General features: G+C 44.6%; 1 protein-coding gene, 1 long non-coding RNA gene and 3 other non-coding genes across 5 annotated transcripts; 4 read left to right on the forward strand and 1 right to left on the reverse strand.

Annotated features, from left to right (window-relative positions):
* The first annotated feature begins 696 nt into the window (after nucleotides 1-696).
* LOC135315956 (uncharacterized) lies at nucleotides 697-5,757 on the forward strand. Its single transcript, XR_010375446.1, has 4 exons — nucleotides 697-1,163; nucleotides 1,649-1,785; nucleotides 2,842-3,035; nucleotides 4,731-5,757. It is a non-coding gene; the product is annotated as an uncharacterized LOC135315956 (long non-coding RNA).
* Nucleotides 2,200-2,271, forward strand: TRNAD-GUC (transfer RNA aspartic acid (anticodon GUC)). Its single transcript has one exon. It is a non-coding gene; the product is annotated as a tRNA-Asp (tRNA).
* TRNAI-AAU (transfer RNA isoleucine (anticodon AAU)) lies at nucleotides 2,689-2,762 on the forward strand. The gene has a single exon. It is a non-coding gene; the product is annotated as a tRNA-Ile (tRNA).
* On the forward strand, nucleotides 3,019-3,090 carry TRNAD-GUC (transfer RNA aspartic acid (anticodon GUC)). The gene has a single exon. It is a non-coding gene; the product is annotated as a tRNA-Asp (tRNA).
* Nucleotides 3,555-12,965, reverse strand: CPOX (coproporphyrinogen oxidase). Its single transcript, XM_064467105.1, has 7 exons — nucleotides 12,519-12,965; nucleotides 12,304-12,447; nucleotides 11,477-11,587; nucleotides 10,435-10,576; nucleotides 7,896-8,114; nucleotides 6,060-6,164; nucleotides 3,555-4,094 (listed from the first exon to the last, which is right to left on the reverse strand). The coding sequence occupies exons 1-7, from the start codon at nucleotides 12,934-12,936 to the stop codon at nucleotides 4,007-4,009; spliced, it is 1,227 nt and encodes a 408-aa protein (XP_064323175.1). The 5' UTR covers nucleotides 12,937-12,965; the 3' UTR covers nucleotides 3,555-4,006.
* Between the last annotated feature and the right edge of the window lie 11,430 nt (nucleotides 12,966-24,395).

The following is a 24,395-nucleotide window of genomic DNA, read 5'->3' on the forward strand; positions in this document are numbered from 1 at the left end:
TAAATTCCTCAGAGCTTTTGGGAAAGCCAGGCTAAGTCTTGAAGTTTTCGTTTAAGGGCATTTGTTAGGACATAATTTAAAATCTGCCATCATCAGTTATCTATGCATTTCTTAAGCTTGTGGTTGTAATTGTGGTGTGTGCTGGGTTTTTTTTATTTGGTTGGTTTTGTTTTTAAGAGGACAAATTATTTTATTGCCGTATTTCTTACATGTCGAAGAGGATTCAGACAAGCTCAGGGCATCTGATTAAAATTGAAAATGCTACTTTTATAGTTATTGACCCTAAAAATCCTGAGCAATGGCTTCACTGCAAGGCAACAGCATCCCGTCTGCATGCAGATCGACTCGTGAACTCTTAAAATTTTCAGCCTAGTGTGCTGTGGTAAAGAGCATATGTTTTTCAGGGGAAAAATGGAAGCAGAACCGTAGGCGATACAGAATCTCTCCTGGCTGTTCTTCAACAGTTCAGCCCCTTCTGCAGGTTTGAAAATGGAGCACATCATAAAAATGTCATGAAGGAAGATACAGCTCAGGGATTTCTGAATCTGCTTTTGCCTTTAAAAGGTAGAGTGTCTTCCCATTTCTCCCCTTCACAGAACTTAACTGTTGTGAAAACAAACCTATTTGGTGCTAACGTACAACTCTTCCCTTCACTTCCCTGTTTCTGCAGCTGATATTACTGGAACAATGTGGTTTCACTTATTATTACTGTGGCATTTTGCACTCAAGAACCACCAAAATATGCATGAAAATTCAGTGTGATGAATCCAAGCGTTCAGACTTACTTGGCTGTCGGCATCAGGACAAAAGGATGCAAAAATGTAGAACTGCGCTGTTGTGTGCTTTGAATTTAATTAGTTCCTTATTCTGAAATTAGTTTACAGTGAGATGATCCTTAGAAGCGTGTTTGTGAAAGAACATGAGGGAGACCCGAGTTTGAAATCTGTATTCTGCTTCTGACAGGAGCTCTCCATCTGGCATCTGGAGTGATTGATTTGCCTCAGTACTATTTCCCAGAATCTTCTGATCAGCTTCCTGGGGAGTGTGGGCTCCATGATGGACAAAACCCTGCCGTCCTGGAGTCCCGCAGCCCTGGTGACCTAGCGGTGCTGCTGAGGGGCCGCGGAAGGAAAACATTGCCTATTGAATTTGGAGCGTGTCAGGTTTGCTTTTCTTAGATATACGGCGTTTTGCAGATACTTCCGGGTCTGTTGCTGACTAAATAATTATTTTGTATGGGCTGCCCTCAACTTTTTTTCTTTAAGCCCCTGTATCTCTCTGCTAAACTATGCTTTTTAAACTTAGATTGCCGTTGCTGTGGGGGTTACCCTTTCGTTCTCCTTCATGCACATCTGGGTCTTTCTGCTCTTTTTTGCATCAGATGTCTCCCATCCTATTCCCTTCTAACTCCAAATTTTCTTACACCAGATGTATGACTGTCTCCTCATACCACGCACTTGCCAGTCTTCTCAGGGCAGCTTTGTGGTCTTTTTAGTGGAGAATGCGGGAAAGTCTGTTAAATATTCCCCGGTTTTCAGAAAGCTCTTTCACTATCATGATACATTTATATCCTTTCTCTATGCATCTGTTACCTTTTTTCTTTTTTTGCATCCTGATATGTTCTTTTTATTAATGTATTTTATGATAGGTGATGTTAGTGGTAAATGAAACAGCAAAGGGGAAGATACCCGAGGAGCTCAGCTTAGCACTTGTATCGACTGTGAAGCAGAAAGCTTGGAATTTGATGACATCCTCCTCCTTCACAACTTTTTCACTGACTCAGAGGTATTTATTAAGCATTTTCTGCCTTTTTTTTTTTTTTTTTTTCACTTAACGCCTTGATTTTACAGGTGATCAAATGGGCTTTGCAGCTGGGGAAGGGTTCACATTTTCTTCTGAGGACAGGTGTTTTCACCCCAGTAGAAAGTAGGGCTCATCATAGGTTTAGAAAACGAGCCTGTCTTCCCTTCGTGCAGCATCTTCCTTCAGACCGGCCGTTGCAATTTCAGGGGGAGCCTTGAGGTTCACCCAAGGGAACAGGCAAGCAACCGGTTGGGTGGAGGGACGCCCCTTCGCGCTGTCCTGGGGTGCTGGGGCCCGAACAGGGGCCTGGCACCGAGGGTGGGCAGGGGGTGTGTGTGGTGGTGTCCGGCAGGTGGCCCTTGGGGCTCGGCGGGGGGCCGCCCCCCACCACCCCGCTCCTCGTTAGTATAGTGGTGAGTATCCCCGCCTGTCACGCGGGAGACCGGGGTTCGATTCCCCGACGGGGAGGAGGCGTCGCTTTTAACCCCTGGGGAGCGCTCCTCTTCCTCTTCTTCCTCCTCCCGCCGGAGCCCCGTCCCGGCGTGGACAGGACAGGACGACTGTGGGAGGCGATCGGGAACGGCTCCGCAAAGCGTGGCGGGTCGTTTCGGTGGGGCTGCCCGTGTCCATGTGCGGCCCTGCCTCGGCCGCTCCCGTGCCGCCGGTAAACGGGGGCCGGGGGGCCCAGAAAAATGGCAGTTTTGAAAACCTCCCTTTTAGCAATTCTTGTCATCCCGGTTAATGCCCGTCCTGGTCTGCCGGAGGGCCCTGAAACGACCCGTTTTTAAGGAGAGCGGCTGCGGGGGCAGCCTCAGCAGCCGCTCCACCCACGGCTTGTCCGTGGGCGAGCGTGAGCTGCGTGTACCCGGGGCGCCCACTCAGGCCGGCCGGTTAGCTCAGTTGGTTAGAGCGTGGTGCTAATAACGCCAAGGTCGCGGGTTCGATCCCCGTACGGGCCATCCCTGCTTTTCCTTAGAAGTGAGACAATCTCTGTCTTTTACTGAATGCTGGGGTTTTTTTCCCCTTCTTTTTGAGAAGGAAGCATAACACGGGAACGAACACAGTAGCCCGAGGGGAAGCTTGACGTCGGTGAGCAGAGGGCAGCGATTACGAGCCCTGCCGGACGCCGAGGCGGCTGCCACCCACGGGCCAGAAATCCCTCAGAAGTGTCATCACACCACGTCCTGGCGGGAAGCCTAACTATTGTCACCCTACTCCTCGTTAGTATAGTGGTAAGTATCCCCGCCTGTCACGCGGGAGACCGGGGTTCGATTCCCCGACGGGGAGGTGGTGCTATCTTTTCCTCAGCCAGCCCCCACCCCTTGCTTTTCCTCACCGGGCCCTCAACAAGGTTCGTGCCGAGTGGGGTGTGTGTGGAAAAAAAGGACGATCAGTTCGGGGCTGTGAAGAGCGTGAAGCACGCTTTGGAGGACCTCAGTGCAACACCCAACAGCTTCCTGATCCGTACCCAATCTTCCCAGCAAAGGAGCTGGCCCAAGGCAAGTTGCTCTTCTGTCTTGATCACAGCTGAGCTGCGCAGCACAGAAAGATTTTCTCCGTAAAATGGACAGCCAGCCTTCCGCTCATCAGGTGAGACTGGGACTCCAACCCAGAACATCCCAGTTACTGATCAGTCACATTGTGCTACCACAGCACAGTTTAAGACACTTTCCCCTTCTCAAGCCAATGTAGATAGCTTCCAAACATGCTGAGTTAAGCACCACGTATTTCACAGCTTCCTGAAAGCACACTTTAAGGTTTAAAACCATATCAAATATTCCCTTTATTCTTTAAAAAAATATTTCTAAAACATCTCAACATTTTCTCAAGAGTAAGCAGTGCTGTTTAGGCACAGATAATGCTTTCATTCCACTGGGAGAACACTTCACAGTAGTTTACCATTTTGCAGTCAAACAAATCTGTTGAAGAAGTTCTTAAGCATGCACAGTAGTCCTGTGAGGGTAGTGCCAGTCCTTCACCAGGCAACATCAACAGGGGGTGATCATAGTAGCTAATCAATCTTAAAGAGTGAGTTCACATATTTGCAAGTTATAACAATTCTACAGCATTATTAAGGCACCAGGTAAGGGTATAAATAACTACTAAAACACCATGCAACAGCAATTTGAATGAGCTGGTTTGCAGGCGTTCCAGTTCTTTTATAATGGCTCAGTGTAAGCAATCCATCTTGTTCACGATTGTGTCAGTGCACCCAGTCTTTGGGATTGCGCAGAACCTCCAGGATTTCTGCTTCTTTCGAGCTCTCAGGAGGGGTGTGCATGTACTCCCACCTGCAGGGAGAAGGGAAACTTGCTCAGACTGCGCAGCTGGCGGCCACCTTTCCCACACCAGTCTGTGTTTGGGCTTGAGTTGCATTTTCTGAGGATGCAAAGCTACATACACAGTTGATACTCTTGCGTCAAGTAGACAGATATGGCTACAAATCATTGAGTTCAGTTAAAGAAAAAAAAGTAACACTGGAAGAGACAAGAGAAGTGTTAGCTTATTTTTTTTCCCAACTTCTGGAAAGGCTGGAACAACAAAGAAAAAAGGAAGTGCAATGCCCCCTACCCTGCCGTGCAGGTTTATTTGCAAAGACCTTTTAACAGTCTCTTGTGACACACTAGTGTCACAAGGAGGATAAGCCAAAAAAGAACCCAGAAAAAAGAGAGTGAGGACACGAGTCCCATGGGAAATCACCAGCTTCAAATTTTATAATTTGATCCTGACAATATTTTCAGCTGCCCAGGGCAAATTCTTCCAGAAGCTGGACTGGCAGCACTACAAGTCCTTGTTGAATCGGTTTTAAAAACAAAGTTGAGGCCACTTTTTATTGAAAAGGCAATTAAGAGCCATGACAGAGGAAGAAAAGTGTCAGCAGTCACAAACGGATGGGTACAACCTTTTTCCATTTTTTTTTCTCCCAGGACAGACCCATTCATGCTGTCGAGTGAGCTATTCGTATTGATGAAAACAAGCAAAACCAGATCATCCCAGCCATGAAATCAAAAGGCAGGACCGTGCTGTGCCACCAGGTGAGAAGGGACACATCCTGTGTTGGCAGTGGGATGAAGCTATATGGTGTGACCAGGACTGCCATCATGGTTAAGGGGTAGCAGGCAAAGGTCAGTTATCCTAGTGGAGGGAGATCACACATGGGGTCTTACAAAATTCATGATAGGGCATATGCTACTCAGCACCTCTAAAAGCAACCTAAAAAGGGGCACAAACAGTATGTGAAGTTTGCTGATATTGCAAGATTAAGCTAGATTGGATAAAACCTAAAAAGGCAGTTGGAAAGAGTTAATATCCATCCAAGCAACTGAACAATAAAATGGGAGGTGAAATTCACTGTTCATTGATCTAAAGTGATGCACACAGAAGAAAAGTTACATACGTGGTGAGAGACTGAGTTGACTTTTATTGCCCAGAAGAGATCTTGGCATTGTACCAACTCTATGAAAAAGCCAGCTCAATCCTTAGCATCAGTCAAAACCAGCAAACAGCATATTAGAATTATGAAAAGAACAATGAACTGAAACATAGCTATGCCACTGTCAGCAGCACACCTGCATATTGGATACACATGTATGGCTTATGTTGTCTGGTCCTTATCGCCAGTTCAGAAAGGGCATAGAAAACTTAAGCCTAGAGAAAAGTGGCAAATGTGATCAAAGGTTTGGAACAGCTACTGTACAAAGACTGAAAAGAGCAGGACTTGTCAGCCAGGAAAACTGACAATGAAAAAAACGGAAGCCGGTAAAATAAGAACTGTTACAGAGAAAATAAACGTGAAGAAAAGCTGGTTACTCACTGAAAAGTTCAATGAAGTAATCAGGTGTGAGCAGGAAACAAAGAGGCACTTTTTCACAATACACACAGTTAAACCACAGAACTTCCTTGCCACAGGCTCGTCAGGACTGCCATAAGCTCGTACGATTTAAAAAAGCTACTAAACAAAAACCCATGGAGCAAGCAGGAGAGTCTATCAAGAGGTACTAAGCACAAAAAATTACCTTTTTTTCTGTCAGAATATCTAGACTGTGTTCTATCTATTTTTATCATTACTGGCAACTGTTTGAGTGTAGCAGACCAGAGGAGCATCTGCATGTATTTGGCTAGTTCTTGTGTCAAGCACAAGCACAACTAACCACTGTTAAAGGGACTGGACACCAGGACAGAGCTTTCATTTAATCCTATGAAGCATTTTAATAAGCATGGCGCCTACCTGCAACTCCACGTATCTATGCCCTTACCTTGCAGTCAGTGGCAGAGACATAAGAATGCTTTCAATTCTTGATCCTGGTGTCAGGAGGCCAAACTTTGTACCTCTGTCGTAAACCAGATTGAACTCCACGTATCTATGGGGAGTGAAGAGATGCAACAGAAAAACAAGTTTATTATTAGACGTTTCTTGTGCCTTCTTCAACTAGCACTCACCAAACAAAAGCAGCCTGTCTTTCTGCTGTGTTGGGTGTCAGAATGAACCCTGGTTTGGGGCCAACTGTTCTCTAGCATCCTTTGCATAAGAACACAAGCATGATCTTGCCACTCCACAAAGCATAGGCAGTAACAGACCAGAGCAAACTATTCAAGGAGAGCATTCTGCACGGTGCTATACTAGCTTACTTCTAGGCCTCAGCCCTGCTGGCAAGCTCTACACCAAGTTCAGCTTGGTTATTCTAGTACTCTCTTTTGTGGTAAGGTCAGACGTAAGAGGAGCTTTAAAGGAACTGGAAATGACCACAGAAAACACTCTACTGTGCAGTCTTCCATGCTGGAAGAGGCATAAGCAGCATGGTCAGAACAAGATTTTCTGTGTCTTGGAGAGAGTTAAAAAGCAGCAGAAGTCAGACAGCTTCAGAGTGCTGGCTAGGACTTGTAAGTGCCAGAGAAGAGAGTTTTCTGCCCCCAGCAGTCGTACAGCACTGTACAGAGCAGCGGCAATTCAGCAGGGGCAATCTTAGTAACCAGTACTGAGGTATCAGTACTTAACAGAGTTACGGGAAGGGAGGAGCACTTCTCTGTTTGCAGAAATGGAGAACTTAGCCTAGCCCAGTAACCTGCAGATGCAGGGAAATAAGCAGGCCTCATGAGCTGGTCCTGGCTGCTTCTTCCAGCTGAAGAAGCTATTCCCCCTTATAACCTTAGCAGGATCCTGAAAGGCCAACACTCCCAGGAGTAACCTCACCAAATTAAGTATATGTGCTTATTTGAATAACTGCTGCGGGCCAGTGATCTAAACTTGAATGTTTATGCCTTCTCTTTGCCACTCTCACAGATTTCTGCAGCAGAGGCAGAAACAAGACTCCCCAGTTCTGCACAAAGCACATGTATTCTCATTTCTCCATATGCTTACACAATCACAGGACATAGATAAGGGAGTACAACTGTATCCACCAATGTACTTAAGCTTTTGCAGAATTAACAGTTGTTCACATTAATAAGAATCCTCAAAAGTCTTTTAAGTTAGTGACTTTGGACCGTGCCAGAAAAAAAACACCTCTGTATCTTTATTCCTTTACAAAGAGTTCACTGCATCCTCATTTCAATGCTAGGATCAGACAGAATAAATATGTACGTAAGAAACTGAACTTACTCTTGGGTACAGTTATTCCATGACTTTCTGGGGTTTAGCTTCATTACTAAATAGAAAGCATGACTCCCTCACCCTTATGCTCCTCATGTCACGGGGCAGTCCTGTATCCTGCATCACTGAGCCGCAGGAGAGGGCATGATTCAGGACACCACACACCCCTTTGCCTTTTACAAAGCAGCAGCTTACCTTGGGTTTTGAAGGAGCTGCAGAGAAACTGTGGCATTTTGTATGGGTTGCTTGTGCTGCAACTTGGGAGAGTGGGGGATAGAGATGCGGGTGTGTCTTCTTTGCACCCTCCCCAGCAATCTAGCATTGGATTTCAAAAATAGTTCTGTACGCAAAAATGTTGAAATTCTCTGGCAAGCTTTAGAGCATTTATACCAACTTAGCCCACACCACAACAGGACATAAACTCTGCAACCGTGAAGAGCTCATTCTTTTCTCGCCAGTGTAATCCACCTCCCATGTATTCTTTTGCTCCTTCAGTACTCACCGTCCTCTCCGAAGCTGCTGCCATAGTTTCTCCTCTGGTGTGAATGAGTCATGGCAGTGCCTCTTCACAATGGGAATGTAACAAGGCACAACAGCTTTGGCACAACTCTTCACAAACTGGAATACTTCCTCCTTGGAGGGAGAGTCCACGTCGTCAAAGAATATGCCTCCGATTCCTCTTCGCTCACCACGGTGCTTGATATAGAAGTAGTCATCACACCTAGAAGAGGCAGCAGACAATTATTGATATGGTCCACAATATTCAAAGAAATGAACAGAACTCGCAGTTACGTGGCACAGGATGGCGCTAGTGAAATATTAATGAACAGTCAGTTCCCGCAGTGCCACATGCCACACTGTTTCACTGACTGCTGAGAGCCAGGACAGTACAGCACCACCTGGGAAGCACTCCAGTGTTCACTTACAGTAAAAGCTCTGATTAAACGGTCTCCACAAAGCTACTTATCACCGCACAGTCACTGAATGCACAACACTCAAACACCATGGCAGATGCTTCCATGTGGAGTGGTCCAATCCAGACCATCTACTTACGAGGAGGGACACCTGATTTCAAAACTTTACCCTAAGAGCTCCCTCTAGATTTCATTCCCGGAATTATACATAGGTCTCAAATTATTTGCACAGCTTTCAGATGAACTCAGAATAAACTTGGAACATAATTTCTTTATTCTTTTTGCCATTCTAGTGAAAGAATTGGCTTTTTGCATCAAAACTAACCCAAGACCAGATAAGAGAGCCACCATCACTTAAGGGGGGAAAAAAATCAAAAGTGAGTCAGCCTTCCTTGGAAAAAGGCTTTTTAATAGTCAAACTTGGAAGATGGAGTCATTCTAGCAGTGGCTTTTTATGGCTCACATTCAAGTTTATGAAGGAGTAAGTGCAGCTTATCCTACAACAGGGAGGCAATTAATCTCTTTTTTATTTACTGGGAGTATGTAGGTGTGCAACTACTATAAATTAGCTGATTCATTGTATCCACACCCTGTCTCTTGCACATAGTTGCTTGCTTGGGCAAGTCTTCACGTAGGGGAGAAATAGAAGGGAAGCAGGAAGCAGAAATAATCAATAGCAAGGAGTAGTTTTCCATGTGTACATCCATCCACAGTTGCTGTTCTCAAGCAATATAAATGGCATGGCATGGCCATAGCAAGAGAGACATGAAGATGTAACAGATAACCTATTCTATTTCTTTTTCCACTGGGATGATCACCTTTGCTTTTTTTTTCTCCCTATAGCAGCAGGAAGAGATAGGAAAAAAGAGAGTCAGAAATGCAAAAGAGAACATGCCTGACAAAGGTCTTAAAGCTAGATCAGGAAGACAACGTGGTAAACGTAATGAGCGGTTCTGTATGTTTGAGAAAGTCAGAAAAGTGGCAGTGTTAATTAGTAGAAGCTCAGAGGAGATCCACACTGCTTTGGCAGTGAGAACTGCATGCCCCTACACAGCTGCTGCTTACAGCAAACGCTCATACTGGGACTGCGAAAACTGTCTTTGTCCATGGGATACAATTAGTCCTCCCCCTGAGCTGCCCTCAGACTAAGAAGAGGCATCCTCCTCTCCGATCCCCTGCAGGTGGCATCACTAGCCTACTTACACTGCAAACAGCCTGAAAATTAAGGCAGACACCCTGAACTACCATGCAAAAATTCCTCAGAGAACAAGACTGTAGTCTTAAGGTTCTAAGATACACTTCTCTACTAAGTGGTTCACACCCAAGCTACATTATCTCACCCACTTTATCTCCTGTCCTCAGACAAGACCTGGTAGACAACAAAAGGATAACCCCTCCTTCCTGGATACCACAGCTTGTAGCAGATAGGATTATCACACACAGAGCAGCAAGCCCCAATGAACAGTGAAGGATCCCATTGCCTGTGTCTCCATGGTTCTTGGCTCAGTAAGAACATTCAGAGTGTATCTTTAGAGAATACGCTGTCGAACTCTCAGAGAACGTGTCACTGGAAAAAAAGTACAGCTCCATCAAAACTATGAAGCTTCTCCATTAAAGACAAGCTCCTCTACCTAGCTGGCAAAAAAAAAAAACCAAAAAAACAAACAAACAAAACGTAATGGAGGTCAGACTGAAGGCAGAAAAACTAGAATGGGATTTCAGAACTGCCCAGGAGCTCACACTGAAGTCATGCACATTTACTGTGAGTTCACTGTACGCAGAATTAGTGCAAGTCCCTGGTTAAAAGTCTTGTTCTAGTTTAACACCAGAGGCTAAAAGGAATTTTTAAGGTGCCTAGTGAAGTCTCTGCCTTACAAAACCTTGTAGAGTCAGCTTGGTTTTTATTCGGGCTATAGACTTATGATCCTCTGATTTAAAAACTCAGGCCTCTTTAAATAAGAGATTGATTTAGACTACATTTTGTCCCAGCGCACATTTGCTGATTTTCACCTGATACTTTTGGAAAGGCGGCAGAACCTACTGTGCCTAGAGTACACTTAACTGGCAATAGCCAGCACCACCTTCTGCTCCCACAAAAGGAACCCAAGTGCATTCCTCCCCACATACCATTTCTTGTACTTGGGATACAGCTTCAGATCATGCTTGTCACAGGCTTCTTTCAGAGTCTTGTGAAAATGAATGGCGTCCTCTTCGTTCAGGTAAGTTGGAGTGAGGTCAGTCCCACCACCAAACCACCACTGTTTTGTTCCTATAGGAGAGAGGCAAGTAGCAACATTTTTCTTTCAAACTTCCAAAACAAACACGTTGCTAGTGGTTCACCAAGAACTAACAACAAAATCATTATTATGAGTTCAAGGTGGTGCGATGACCTGTGACTTCAGGAAAACGTGAAACAAATTTCAAAGCAGTGAAAACCATTTGTTCAGTATTTTGGACCGCTGACCCTGACTACAGGATATCAATTTCACAAGGCGGGCTGGCAGCTCCTATTCAAGAATCCAGAAACATTTCGCTGCATGCCAACGAAAGGAAACATCCTTATTAAATCCAGGGAACTAATTGACTAGAAACAATCTGTAACACTCTGGCAAAATAACTGAAACAAAACTCTCCCTGAGCTTCTGACAGTACATACGCTGTCACAAGGTACAGACAGGCTCTCGGTGTTAGGCTGCTCAGCCTAGAGTCCTGCTTCCAACAGCGGCAAGTTGCAGAAACTCGCGGGGGAAGAAAGGCACAGTGCACATAGAGAGCGACGTTTCCGACAGTACATCCGCCTAGCTTCTGAGGCAAAGGTACATCCTGACCAGAATGCTCACCGGTCCTTCAGACCCTTCTTCTACTGAATTCTAGACTTGCTTCTTTGAATGTGTTTTATGGTTACTTATAACCTATACTTTAAGCCTGAAACCCCCCATGCACACTGCAAAAAGTAAACTTTACTGTACCAGATGCGCACATCACGCTGATCTTACAGATGGACAAATGAAGGCCTAGAGGTGAAGAGATGCAGTGCTACACACAGGCCCGTGGCAAGCTGGGAACAAAACTGTACCGGTTCTTAACCTCTCACCCTAGCCATGCTTTTATGCTTCCTTCACGTGGAGTCGTACATTTCATACGTATTTCAGTGGATTAAAATTCTTACCATCTGCTTCTTCAATTTCAAAGTATCTGTAGTTGAAGTGCATGGTCGGAACGTGAGGGTTCTTTGGATGGATAACAGAGCTCACACCCATGGCGCAAAAAGGCAGTTTCCCTAGATAAAAAGGTGCACAGAACAAAACCCTTCAGTTTTTCAAACTTCATTTGTTATCATTTAAGGAACATGACTATTTTTCCTTAGGTTCCAAGCTACTGTTCCACTACAAAAAAATTTCTTACATTGGGTCACCATAATTATTAATCAATGTGCAATTCACTTGTCATCCACATGCTTTTGTGCACCTAATGAGATGCTGTTTTTGTCATTTGTCCTAAAAAGCAACAATACATTAGAGCACCCGTTAGATGAAGATTGCTTAAAATGTAAGGCACTGCTATGGCTTTCCACCACCCCCCAGTCCTCAGAATTACCCTTTGCCACATGAACGTGGCTTAAATCCCCTTTAGCCATCAGATCGTTTTGGTTCTCTCCCTCCACCTCTTTGGTACACGACTCCTGCGCTGTTTTGCTGCTGAGCTATAGCCTCGCCAATGAGAAACAACCTGTGCCTACAGCACATCGCTTAAAGCTGTGAGACCGAGGGAGAAACACTCTGATAGCCATTTTTTCAGGGATATGAAAGTCCACCTGCCAGACTGACTGGTTGGAAACCACCACGATGCAAACAGCATCTTCCCTTGGGCACTGATCGCGCCGGCCTCCCTCCCGTTCTGCTCAAAGGCCAGACCTCGCTGTCAAAGCACCCGTACGGGAATACTCGGGTGAAGGCGTCCCGGTCCCCTACCCCACCTCCCCGCCGGACACCTTACCGTCTTTGGCCTTCAGAGACTTCCCCCGGCTCCGCATCTGCCGCGCTGCTTCCTCGGACAGGAGCCCGAAGACGACGGACACGTTCACACCCGCCTTCTCGAAGACCTCGCCGTCCTGCAGCACGCAGCTGATGCCGCCCCCGCCTGCCAACGCCAGCGTCACCCCGAGCCCGGGGTGACCGAGCCCGGGGTGACCCCCGCCGTCCCCCCCATACCTTCCTTCCTCTCCCAGGTGTCGACGGCGAAGGCGGCGCCGGGGTCCAAGGCGGCCAGGGCGCGGCACACCTCCGCCTGCGTCTCCATGATGAGCAGCTCCATGCGGCTCCGCAGCTCCCGCCGCCGCCGCCGCAGCTCCCGCAGCCCGCTCACCGGAGGCGCCATGAACCGCTGCCACAGCTCATCCTCACCCTCCTCCTCCTCCTCGGACACCGCCATCGCGGCCTGCTGCCACCGCCACAGCCCCAGCCCCAGCCCGCCTAGCGCCCCCGCCGCCGCCGCCGCCAGCGCGGCCCGCCGAACCCCGCGGCCCGCCGCCACCCCCGGCGGAGCCGAGCCCAGCGCCCGCCGGCCCCCCGCCGCCGCGGCGGCTCCGAGACCGACGGCGACCCCGCGGAACAGCCGCGCCGCCGCCATGATGGGCACCAGCGCCGCACTGCCGGCGGGGCGGGGCGGGCCGGGGCGGGGCCGGGGCGGGGCCGGGCCGGGCCGGGCCGGGCCGCTCCCCTCCGGATAATAAATAGGTGTTTGCACGGCAGCGGTCGTGCCTCTGTGTGTACGGGGGAGATTCGTGTGGCGGTCGGGCTCCGCAGCCCGCCCGGTGCGGCGCTGGGAGAGGGGACTGCTCTCCTTGCGCTCATGAAAATGTTTCCGCGTACTCCTGTCAAATAACCCCGTTTCGTCAGTGCAGGTAGTTTTGAGGCTGCAGACTCAAGAGAGTAAGGACTTGTACAGCAGGTGCGGCTGGAATAGGGATGAAGATGTATTTTCTTGAGCTATCCTGTGAACTGAATGGAATTGCTCACCTCTGTATAGCAGTGCTGGCTTTATACTGGCAGTAACGGGTTTTTTTAGAATCTCACCAGTTTGTGGGACCAGCTTAGTGCAATGGGAATGCTTCCCATCGATTTGAGAGGGCAGTTGCATATGCCTTCATTGTTCTTTCTAAAGCTGAAGTGCTGTTTCCCTAATAAAATAAGTCAGAGTAACAAGGAGAAGGATTATGTAAAGCCAGATGTTGAAAGATACAGCCTAGCACCAACTTACAGTTCAGTTTGATTTTCTTGGTGCTGATGTTGCCACCAGATGCATTAAGTGATTTTTCTATTTTCTCAACTGCCTTGACATTGGCTGTATCAACAGTGGGACAGTTCAACAAACCAACTAGCATAATGACAAAAGACTTTACTGAATAAATAAAATAACTTTCCTTGAGATCTAACACATAAGTGACAGTGCAGCTGTTGATAGTGCTGTGCTGAACTGAGCTATGAGAGTTTTCTTTCAAATTAAATGGCTGGTTTACTAATATTATTTTCTAAAATAACCATATTACTATTTACTAATAACTAATGGCATTTATTAAACCCGTCAGTGATTGAGGACCCATATGAGGGTTAGGCTGAGGAAAATAACAGCTACCTCAAAAGCACAGCCCTGCAAGGTTTGTACTCTGCTATGGGGCTGTCCCTTGGAAACAGTGAGCTTCTAGTATTTCAGGACCATTTTGCACCTGTAGTACCGAAGAGGAGATCAGTTTCAAGGGTGGCTCTGTGGAAGGCAAAGAGATTTGTCCCTAAAGTGGATCAGGGCTTCATTATCTGCCTCTTTTCATTGTAGGGCAATCTGGGGGGGGGGGGGAGGAAAGTCTGTGTAAAGTGATAGTGTTCACTCATAGGTTTAGTGTAGTTCCTCATTTCTGATCTGATTCTGTTCTTTGGCAGCAGAGGATGGTGTTAAGCTGCTGAAGCTCTGCAAGTAAGAAGAGAAGGAGACCTCTGAGCTGGGCTCTTTTCTGCCATCAGCTGAAGAACAGGGTCCTTGATGAGCCAGGAGACCTGAGCTCCTGGTGATAGGAGTGTGTCATTACTTGCGGGGGAAATCTGTGGCTGAGGGAGAAGGGCACTACCATCTATGGGGCTGTGGTAAGTCTGCTTAATTTGGCTGCACTAAACAGCCCTTTCCACAGTTCTTTATCCAGGGCTGACTCTGCTAGCTCAGTTTCTTCTTCAGTTGCATCCACTGGATTTACCTAAACATTTTCACGATAACCAGTCTGCATTGTGCACTTCCATGCCACTTACTGTAGTAAAGCTCTGTTCTTTCAGTGGTTTTCTTAGACACTACTATAATGGAAAAAAAACCAAATAAATGCTGAGGCCAAAAGTAATGTAAAAACCATTCACACTGATGAGCATTTAATGTTGGGTTTTTTTTTCGTATTACTTTGAGTGCAAACTGATTAATAACATCTGGGTATTTAGCTGGATGGGACCTCTGGAGGTCTCTAGTCCAACCCCAGGGCTTCACTGTTCCCAGGGTAGATAAGGTTGCTCAGGGTGGCTACATTTGGAAAACCTCCACCCCCCATCGTGCCTGGGCTCCTGCCCCAGCACTCCGCCACCCCTTCTGGGAAGAAATTTTTCTCGTATGTAGCAAGAATTGCCTTTGCTGCAACCTCATTGCTAGGTCAGCGTCTTGCCCTCGTTGCTGAATCTGAGAAGCACGACTGCTTTACAGACTAGGATTGCTTGGGCTTGATGCTGCACTCTCTGGTGGAGGTGGGGAGGAATGACAAGAGTGTAAAACACTGCTGTTCTTGTGCTGAATCCTCTCACATTAACTCCTTACGACGGCCTCCCCTCTAACAGCAGTTTAAGGTTGAAGCTTCAGCTAAATGACGTATACTTTTCCTTTGCAGCAGTGGGGAAGGTGCAGTTAGCAGCCAGAGCATCAAAATGGCACCTTGCATAGGACAGGGTTTTTTTGTAGCCCTGTTTATATGTGTACAACCAAATTGTGCTGGCTGGTAAAAATAGCATTGTAGAGAGTAGCTCAAGCTCTCTTTTCAGTATGTGAACTAGCGTGCTTCACCACATAATTTCAGCTTCCCTCTCTTTATAGTACTGAGAATACAAGCGTGTACTGATGTGTGTGAGATACTCAGCAACTCAACAGTGATAAGAGGCAAGAAAACAACTCCTTATATTCTGATCTGTGTTTTCAGTGCCTAGTGTTAGGTGGGGGCTTCCAGTTGTGCTGTTGAATTTCTGTGCTCTTCTGTTTCTTTGGAAATACAAAAGGAAGAGGAAAAAGGTAATCAGAGCTTAGATCAAAGCCAAAAGGAAAACCTGGAATTGGTTCTTGCATTTGCTTGAACAGGAATTGAAACTGAAGTAATATACCTTACCCTTTTTTAGTAGGTAAAATTCCAGGGTCTTCACTTCCCTTTGAAATCTCCATGTCAATTTTTAAACTCTGACTGAAAATTTACATGGTGAGATGACTTTGATTATGGTATCACTTAGTGGGTCGTCCATTTTCACACAGGTTGTGTTGTAGTGAAGGTTTTGTGGTGGGTTTTGGTTTCAATGAGAGTGAAGCCATTTAGATTTGCCTTGTAGACAAAACCTCTACTGATGCAAACAAGTGTGATTCTAGAACCTGTAGGGCTACAGTGATTTCAAGAAGAAAATTTGAAGAACTGGACTCTTGTATACAGTTTTATGTAAGGTCACCTCCAATGAAGAAAGCAAATTAGCAATATTATTTTCCTTTTTTTGTTATTGTTTAACCTGTACTTTGAAAAGAGCTCTGAAGCTTCTCTGCTGTGTGTATTTAGGTGCTGTCTACCTTGTTTTTCTTTTATGAGAATTGGTGCACAAAGAGGGTATTAACAAAAGAACAAGAGACACTGAATGCTCTAAGGTAGTGAACATGATCAGGTCTGATTCAGACTGAGACAGGGACAATGCTTTCACTGACACTGTTTGATACTTCTGTTCTGAGCACTGAATTAATGCAGTTGCTTATCCGAAAATTCAAAGAAGATTCATTGAGACCAGAAAAATTTCCCATCAAGTTAGCATTTCTATTATTTCTAAAGTTGAAAGAGCCAGTCTCAACCAGTTTACTCTGTCACACAAAGCCTTGATTGTGACTTCAAAGTGATGCTGAGGGCTTGCAAAGTTGGACAATTACTCTTGTCTAACAGAGGCCAGCTCAAAGGTTTTGCATGACAGTATTGGTTGAATTAAGTTATTATTTCAGTATGTGTTAGAGAGGGAAATAAAAGCTTTGGGGACTGAGCTGAAACAGTAAGTGATGAGAAGGTTGTAAGAGAAATATGAAAACCTTTCCTTCTATATCTGCCATCTCAGTAATTTGTCTGTACAGCAGGTTCATAGGAATCCCCCTTTTCTTTTTTTGTTTTAAACACAGGATTGATTCTCCTGGGTATATGAAGGAGGGAAAGGGTAACTACAGAACAAGAAGCTACTGTGCTGAAATTGTTTCAGGCTACCTCCTGGAAGGTAAGAGAAGTTGTGAAATGCCTTAGGACAGCCTTTCTTCCTCTAGCGCTTGATCACCTTTACAAAGTTAATAAAAGAGAAGAGAAAAAGTGAAATATGGCATTGCCCAAAGAGAGTGAGTCCCCTGGAGGTGTTACAGTAACAGTCAGGCCCTAAAATGTACTGCATGCAAACTCTTCTGGAAACATACCAGGACTCCAGGTCAGGTACTACAATATTCCCTGTGAATAGAGGTCTGTCTGTGGTTTTCCTGCTTCCTCTGCACCCTTCCTTCAGCTCTGCATTCAGATTTGTTATTACATAACACCATCTTCATAAAACATCATAAATTTTCCAAAGCCATAGCTATTACATATATGGCTTCATCAAGGCTAAAAAGCCAAAGCATTACCTCTCTCCCAGGTTTCCAAGGAAAGGGAAAGAATGAGCAGAAGTGAGGGGAGACCTTATTGCTCCCTACAACTACCTGAAAGGAGGTTGTAATGAGGTGGGGGTTGGTCTCCCAAGTTACTAGTGATAGAACAAGAGGAAACAGCTTCAAGCCGCATCAGGGGAGGTTTAGACTGGATATTAGGAAAAATGTCTTTACTGCAAGAGTGATCAGGCACTGGAACCGGCTGCCCAGGGAGGTGGTGGAGTCACCATCCCTGGAGGTATTTAAAAGACATGTAGACGTGGCGTTTCGGGACATGGTTTAGGAGGCGTGGGGGTGTTGGTTTGACAGTTGGACTTGATAATCCTAGAGGTCTTTTCCAAGCTTAATGATTCTCTGATTCTATGAAGTGGATTCCCTATTTCTTTTCTTGTACTGAGATCCAGGTCGAACATGCTACTCCCTGCCCTAGTGCCATAATTTTTTTTCCTTGCAGCCACTGTAGCTGTTTTTACAGACTAAATGTAATGTTTGCTGTTATGAAAGTTCATCTAGAAGCCAAAATACACACCCTTCCATCTTCCCTGGAATAATCGGTACGTTGTTTATGGTTAAGCTAAAGGACAGCTGAGTTAGCTTACAGGTCTTAAGAGACCTGTGTTTGTGGCTATTTCTGAGTAACAGACATACACTGTGATAGCATGGTTGAAACTGCTCTGCTCTCTGGACAGCTTTACAGAGCTCCAGAGGTTTATAATCTTTGAAATGCTCCTGCATAACTACAGAACTGAGCTTCGAACTTGCAGATGTAAAATCACAAGCTTATGCTCCCTTAAGTTCAGTAATGCCCATCAAGAAGCCTTGATTCTAAGGGTGTCGGAAAGTACTACACACTTTACCATGGTGTAAAATAAGATCATTCCCACTCACACAAGACAAAGGTACTAAATTTTTTTGCTGTGGCTGTGGAAACTACAGCAACTTGGGTTAAAAGAGCTGCAGTGCTGTCTTAGTATCCTGTGCGGCCATAACCTTTCCTGGCATAAGGCATGCTGGCAGGATGAAAGCTATGTCATTAGGTTCTAGTTCATCTTTAATCAACTGGACTAAATCATATTCACGCTAGTAACTTTGTTCACGCTTGTTTTGTACAGCTTGTGGTTTTCAAGATTGTTAAATCAGAGAATCTCACGATGTGCGCTTGTTGATCAGGCTCTGTAAGATACACATAAGGGAACATCATATGGTATTCACCAGGTTTTTTTTAGTAGTTGCAGTTATTAAAATAGAAAACTTAGGGAAATAGCAGCTGTATTGGTGCCACCACCCAAGATAGCATTAGCAGGAAGACTAGTGGCAGGGAGGGTTGCGATGCATATGTGGAGAATCAACAGCTTTACGATGAGAAAGCAGTTTCCATGGAAGAAGGTGCTATGCTTACCCTTGCTGACAAGGAAGATGACCAGTGTTAGAACCAAGAGACGGTACACAAGAGGGGTGTTGTACTCATTCAGAAACTGGCACTTCAGGACTCACAATGATTCTTGGCAGTCTCACTTTCAACCAGGTGCTGGGGGCCTGGTAAACCACCTGGTAGACTGTAGGCTTATTGCAACATCTTAATCTTACCCTTATGCTGTGCTGCAGGGATAAGGTCAGGTAGGAGTTTTATGAAAAAGAAGATAAACTGGTTTTCCTGCATTTTCTACAGAAAACTAATGATAAGGCCTGCTTATTATATTAATTACTGTCAGGTAAGAGAGATTCTTTCCTCATGCTGTTAGTTCATAGAAGTTATAGCTACAGGTTTTGCAATGGCCATTATTCAATTACCAGAACTAACTATCAGACCCAATTTTTCTCTATTAGTTTGTATCTAATATAGTAATTCTTTCCCTTCAGGGTGGGTATGAAATACATGACCCTGAGTGTCAGTGAGGGCTGTGCCATTAAAATAATATATGTACAAATGATCAGACTGGTTCAGACCAAGTATCTGCCTGCTCCCCATCTCCAGTGATAGCCCCAAGCTCACTGTCTAATGGTTTGCCAGGAGCTTAGCATGTGAAAGGGTGCTTTCTGGGAAGCAGCTGGTCCAAGCTCAGAAAAGCTCTTCCTACCTCACACCTTGCCAGGCCAGAAGGTGAGGAAGCACAAATGTTTTGTGGGGACAGTGGTGTGGCTGCAAGAAGAGATGATGGGAAAGCAGGTAGGAGATCCTTGCAAAGCAGAATTGCAAGAAACTCAGCAAGAGGGTCTGGCTCTTGTATGAGTGCTTCTAGTGCACACAAAGCATAGTTAGGGGTGGTCAGGTAAGACTTGCCACGTCCCCCGGGGCCAGGAGTGGTGCTAAGGGGACAGGTTCAGCCCTTGTAATATACACAAGAACAGATTAGTAGTGCTGTACCAAGTACAAACTGAGCTGGCTGACTAAAAAGCAAACCAAATTCAGAAGCAGACACCAGGGAAGCAGAAGAATGAGACGCGATACTTCTCCTGGATACTATCCTAGCCTATGTTTGTTTTCACTTTAGGGATTTTCTGAACCTGGTGTGGTTTATCTAGTTAGCAACTATAAATAGATCTCTCTTCTAAATGTTTGTTCAGTCCACCTTGAGAATTTTCTGCAGCTAGAAAATCTACCAGCAAGGAGGTCTGTGATCTGTAGGGCTTGTATAGAAGCTGGCCTTTGTTAGCTTCATTGATGGCTCTTGGCTCTTGAATATCTGAAGAAACAGTGAAGAGTTGTTCCTATCCATGCCATCAGGCCTCCCAAAGGTGTCTCTTCATCAGGGTGGAGAATCCTAGCCCATTAGCTCCTTGTATGGTGACCACTGTCACCACATGCAAAGTATGTGAGAGGAACGCATTGCTTACCTGTGAAATGCACATATTAAGTGAAACACTGCAGATCTTCATCAACAGGTTAATGGATTTCTGAATTATTCCACCCTCTTGAGCAATCTCTCTCAAAACTCTGAGAAACAAAGAACAATGTTTTCTCACTGCCTGTTCTTGTGTCTGGTTTGAAAAAGACCAGTCAATTAATGTCTTGGCAGCACTCTGATTTAGTCTTGCCTAAGAGGAATCATCATCTGTTGAATTGTAACTTTCACTTCCTTTGTTGCCTGAGTTTCTTAATCTTTCATCTCATGTTGGTCTAGCTCTTTAGATGGGGCAGTGTCACCAAAGCAGAAATAATCATACTGGGGGCTGCAGAGGCAAGTCTATGAGCAGGGACTCTGGGGACTGGGCTAGAGTGGAGATGTAGAGAAGCCCCCATACAGCTGAATGTAGGTGGTGTACTTTGAGGGAGAGCAGACAGCAAAGGCAGAGAACAGAAGCTTCTGGGGGCAGTTCGTGACAGTTTGGAAGCCACTAATGTTTTTTAAAAGTTAGTTTTCCCAAATGGGCTGAACTGTCCTGTTGGGTACGGTGTGGCTTGCAAGGACTGAAATGGATTTAGGGAGCACATCAACATATTGAAAGTCACAGAATGAATTTCTTACTGATACTAGTGTCTAAGAACTTACTCTGTATGACTCCTTATTAAAGATCTTAAAAATGCTGATAAGGTGTAAAGCGTTGTAGGGCAGCTGCACCACCTCAGCATCAGACTTCCTTTTTTTGTTTATTTATATAACTTTGGCCTCCTTGCCAGAGCACGCCTTGTCACGAGTTCTGTGGGATTTCATTGTCTTCTCAGCTTTTAAATGAAACAGTGTCCCAAACAATACTGGATCTTGGCACTGCATTGTCTTCCCCTTCTGGATACTTCTTCAGTTTTGTTCTTTTTCAGTGTAATAAAACCCAGAGCCCTGTCCCAATGCCTTCCTTCCCCCATTCTTCAAAACTGCCTTGAAAGTCACTGGCTAGACTATCACATGCTCATCACTGGCTTTCCCCAAAGGCCCTGTTTCTTGCAGAAACACAAGTCCTTAGGGTTGTTGTCCTGAGTCTACTTTCAAGAAGAGAGCTGTTTTCTACTCTTAGTTGTGGAAAACTCCTGCAACTTTTCCTCTCCCACAAGTTTCAAACTTTTCCTCTCTTCTGGACTTCCTCGTTCTCCGTTAGTGTGAGATACTGACCAGGCACAGCAGCACTGTGCCTGTTTCCTGGAGGAGAATTTCTCCCTCTGAATTTCTTAATGAGAGGCCTTGGAGAAGTTATCTTGTTTTCAGCTATCAAAGGAAGATTTAAGAGGAAGGCTTTTATGTCTAAAACAAGGGGCCACGTGAAAACCATGCAACATAGGGCCCTACCTGCCTTTATTGATTCTTAACATAGGCTGTCTCTTAGGTTATAAAGTTGAGTTGCACACTATCAAAATGCACTGAAAAACTGGGTTTTGATCCATCACTAGTGTTTTTACAGTGTCTATCTCAAACAGATAAGGGGCTACATCTGTTAACTGGGAAAAATGGAGAATACAGGTATGATGTGCTATCTGAATAGTTATTCCGTTGCCTCACCCTGGTATCAGTGTGACCCTCCTCTATCACTGCAATCCATTTCTTTCTCACTTTATATTTAGCTATAAGAAGCAAAGCAAGGGATATTAGACATACAATATTAACCTATCTAGAACTATGCATCAAGTCTGGTAAACTTGTGCGTTATTTGAACGGTGCAATGTAACAGAAAAGTGAGCTATTTTTAATCCTGCTGTAGCATTTCTTTAGATAATTCAAAAACATATATCAGTGTTAATACTCTCTAATAATGTGTGGAATTGTGGAAGATACTGCTCTAAAAACATATTGACTCATTCCCATTACACTTTCAGGGCAGTTTTGTCACAGGATTACAGTGAAAATTTGTACTGGATGATTCTGGGAGCTTCATGAAAGCATGAGCATTTTAGAGAACGTACATATATTTTGAAGAATAATCTTACAATATAGGAAATAGGTAAGGTTGTTGTTCTTACAATTTTTAAACTGACTGATTTCTTGCTAATTTGAAGTCAATATTTTGGATGTGCTAGCTGTAGCTTAGTTATTTGAATTGCACTTTTGTAAAAGACAGATTACTTAAACTGTTCAACAGTTTTATGTTTTAAATTTTGCTGTACACTTGTATAATTTTTTGACAAGTTCTCTATAAATGCAGATAGCAAGTTACAGTTTGCATTCAGGCAGTTTGATATATTTGATTGACTTTTTCAGTGCTGAGATCTTTTGATCTTGAAAAATGTCTGAGCTAGAATTACTTCCAGCAGTACTTCCAGCCCTTCCTGGAAGTACTGGGACGTGAGCTCTAAGAGCTGTCATTCATTACCTTGAGCAGTTTTTTCGTTTAAAGCACAAAATCCTGGGCTTATTCTGCAAGGGAGACATACTAGATCTGAGGACTTTGGTTATTATTTAGTAAGTTCAGAAACTGCTGACATTTAATGTTTTTTTCTTCCAAAATTTTCCCTGTAATTTGTGGGTATAGTGATGGCAAAAGATAAAACTTATATTCTTTGTTTTGTCTCTATCTCCTTCTGTACCTCTAAACCCAGCCCCTGCTCTGCCAGGGAGTGGTGGGACAGGTATTGGTGATAGTGGTTCTACTGCTGATGACATGGTATTCAACATACAGTCTGCAGGTGGTTAGGAAGGGGGTTATTCTATCACAGGACAAGGAGTCAGAGTGCCTATTGAAATTATCAGGCAGCAGGCTTAAATCAAGCAAAGGCAATATCTTTTTACATAGCACAGTAGAAATAAGCTGAGGCTGATGGGTTCAGGGTGTTATGGAGACCAGGAGTATAAATGGCCTCAAAAGAAGGAACTGAAGAATATCATAGAAAGGCTTTTAAATACACAGATGTAAACCAGCCTCTGGCTCTGGCTGTCCCTGAACAGCAAATTACCAGGTCTCACTAGGGTATATTAGAGGAAGAGTCAATCTTGCCCTGTTTTTGGTACTCTTTCCCAACGTAACCATTATTGGCCATTGTCAGAGGAAGGCACCTGGCTTTTTATAGATTTGGTCTGATTCACTGTGGCTGTCCTTATGTTACTGACCGCCTCCATCAGTGAAACAGAAGTAGGATTCATGGCCGAGTATGCATTTTCTAGTGTGCACGGAAAAAAGTAAAAGTCATGTCCTCAGCCACATCACCACCTGTTCTCACTTCCTTAATATGCAGGGTTATTGAGCATAAACATGTCCACTTGACCTGAACACATTCCCTGGACTAAGAGCAGGAGTGCATTAGATCCTGGGATGGTTTGAGAAGAAAAAGTAAAACAACACCAAGTTACTCGTAATTCTGATGTGGTCTTACTTGGTTAGCTCACAAATATTCAGGAAGAGCAAGAAAAATGCAGGCTTTCAGTGTAGTCCTATGCCAAGAATGTAATCCACAGTTTGTCCTTAATCCCATGAGGATCATCTCAAATGTTTCTAGTGCTTTTGGCAGGAATATTAAATAACAAAATCTAGGATGCTTGCCAGAAACAGAAAAAATAAGGTTCACAGTAAAAGCAGTGCCCCTGCTCAGTGCTTCTGCAGGAGCAAAATGGCATGTTAATATGGGTGATTGCTTTGAAAAAACAAATTAAAAGGGCAATTTCTCATAAGTGTTTTATATCAATCCATTCCAATTAGCTCCCTGTACTAAAATATGCACTGTTCGGTGCCTGATGACAATTCAAGGAAGTAAGTGAAGGTGACTATCTTGTCACTACATCAAACTTCTCCTTTATGGAGCTAAAAATACTTATCTGTCTCATTTCCAACTCAGGCTGGGACCTGAGCTCCAGAGCCTGACTTCTGTTTTGTCCGTGTATCAGAAGGAACTTGCAGGATACAATGGGGTTGCTTCAGATTCACTCTGATACAACCAAGGCCAGAGTTAAAAGATTGCCATTTTTGTTTAATTTACCATACGAAGGTCCTCACACCTTTGTAAAATAAATCCTCAACTATACAAAGAGTTCCAAGGAGGAAGAGATGGAGAACGGCAAGTCTTGTTGTATGTCAAGCCTCCTTTGAGAATTACATACAACTCAATACTTGCTTTATTTCTTGAGGTGAAAGTCCCGTTTGTCTTCAGAGAGTGAATCTTTAGCCATTGCTGATGAAATTGTTATGCTAGGGTACTTTCATGGGTATAAGTTCTCCACTAGAGAAAAGGGCAAATGATAAACTGTTTGTTTATTTAGCTGATACTGGAAAATTTTCATCTTACATCAGAC

Source organism: Phalacrocorax carbo, chromosome 1 (genome assembly GCF_963921805.1).
Source record: "Phalacrocorax carbo chromosome 1, bPhaCar2.1, whole genome shotgun sequence".
In the NCBI taxonomy this organism is placed as follows: Eukaryota; Metazoa; Chordata; class Aves; order Suliformes; family Phalacrocoracidae; genus Phalacrocorax; species Phalacrocorax carbo.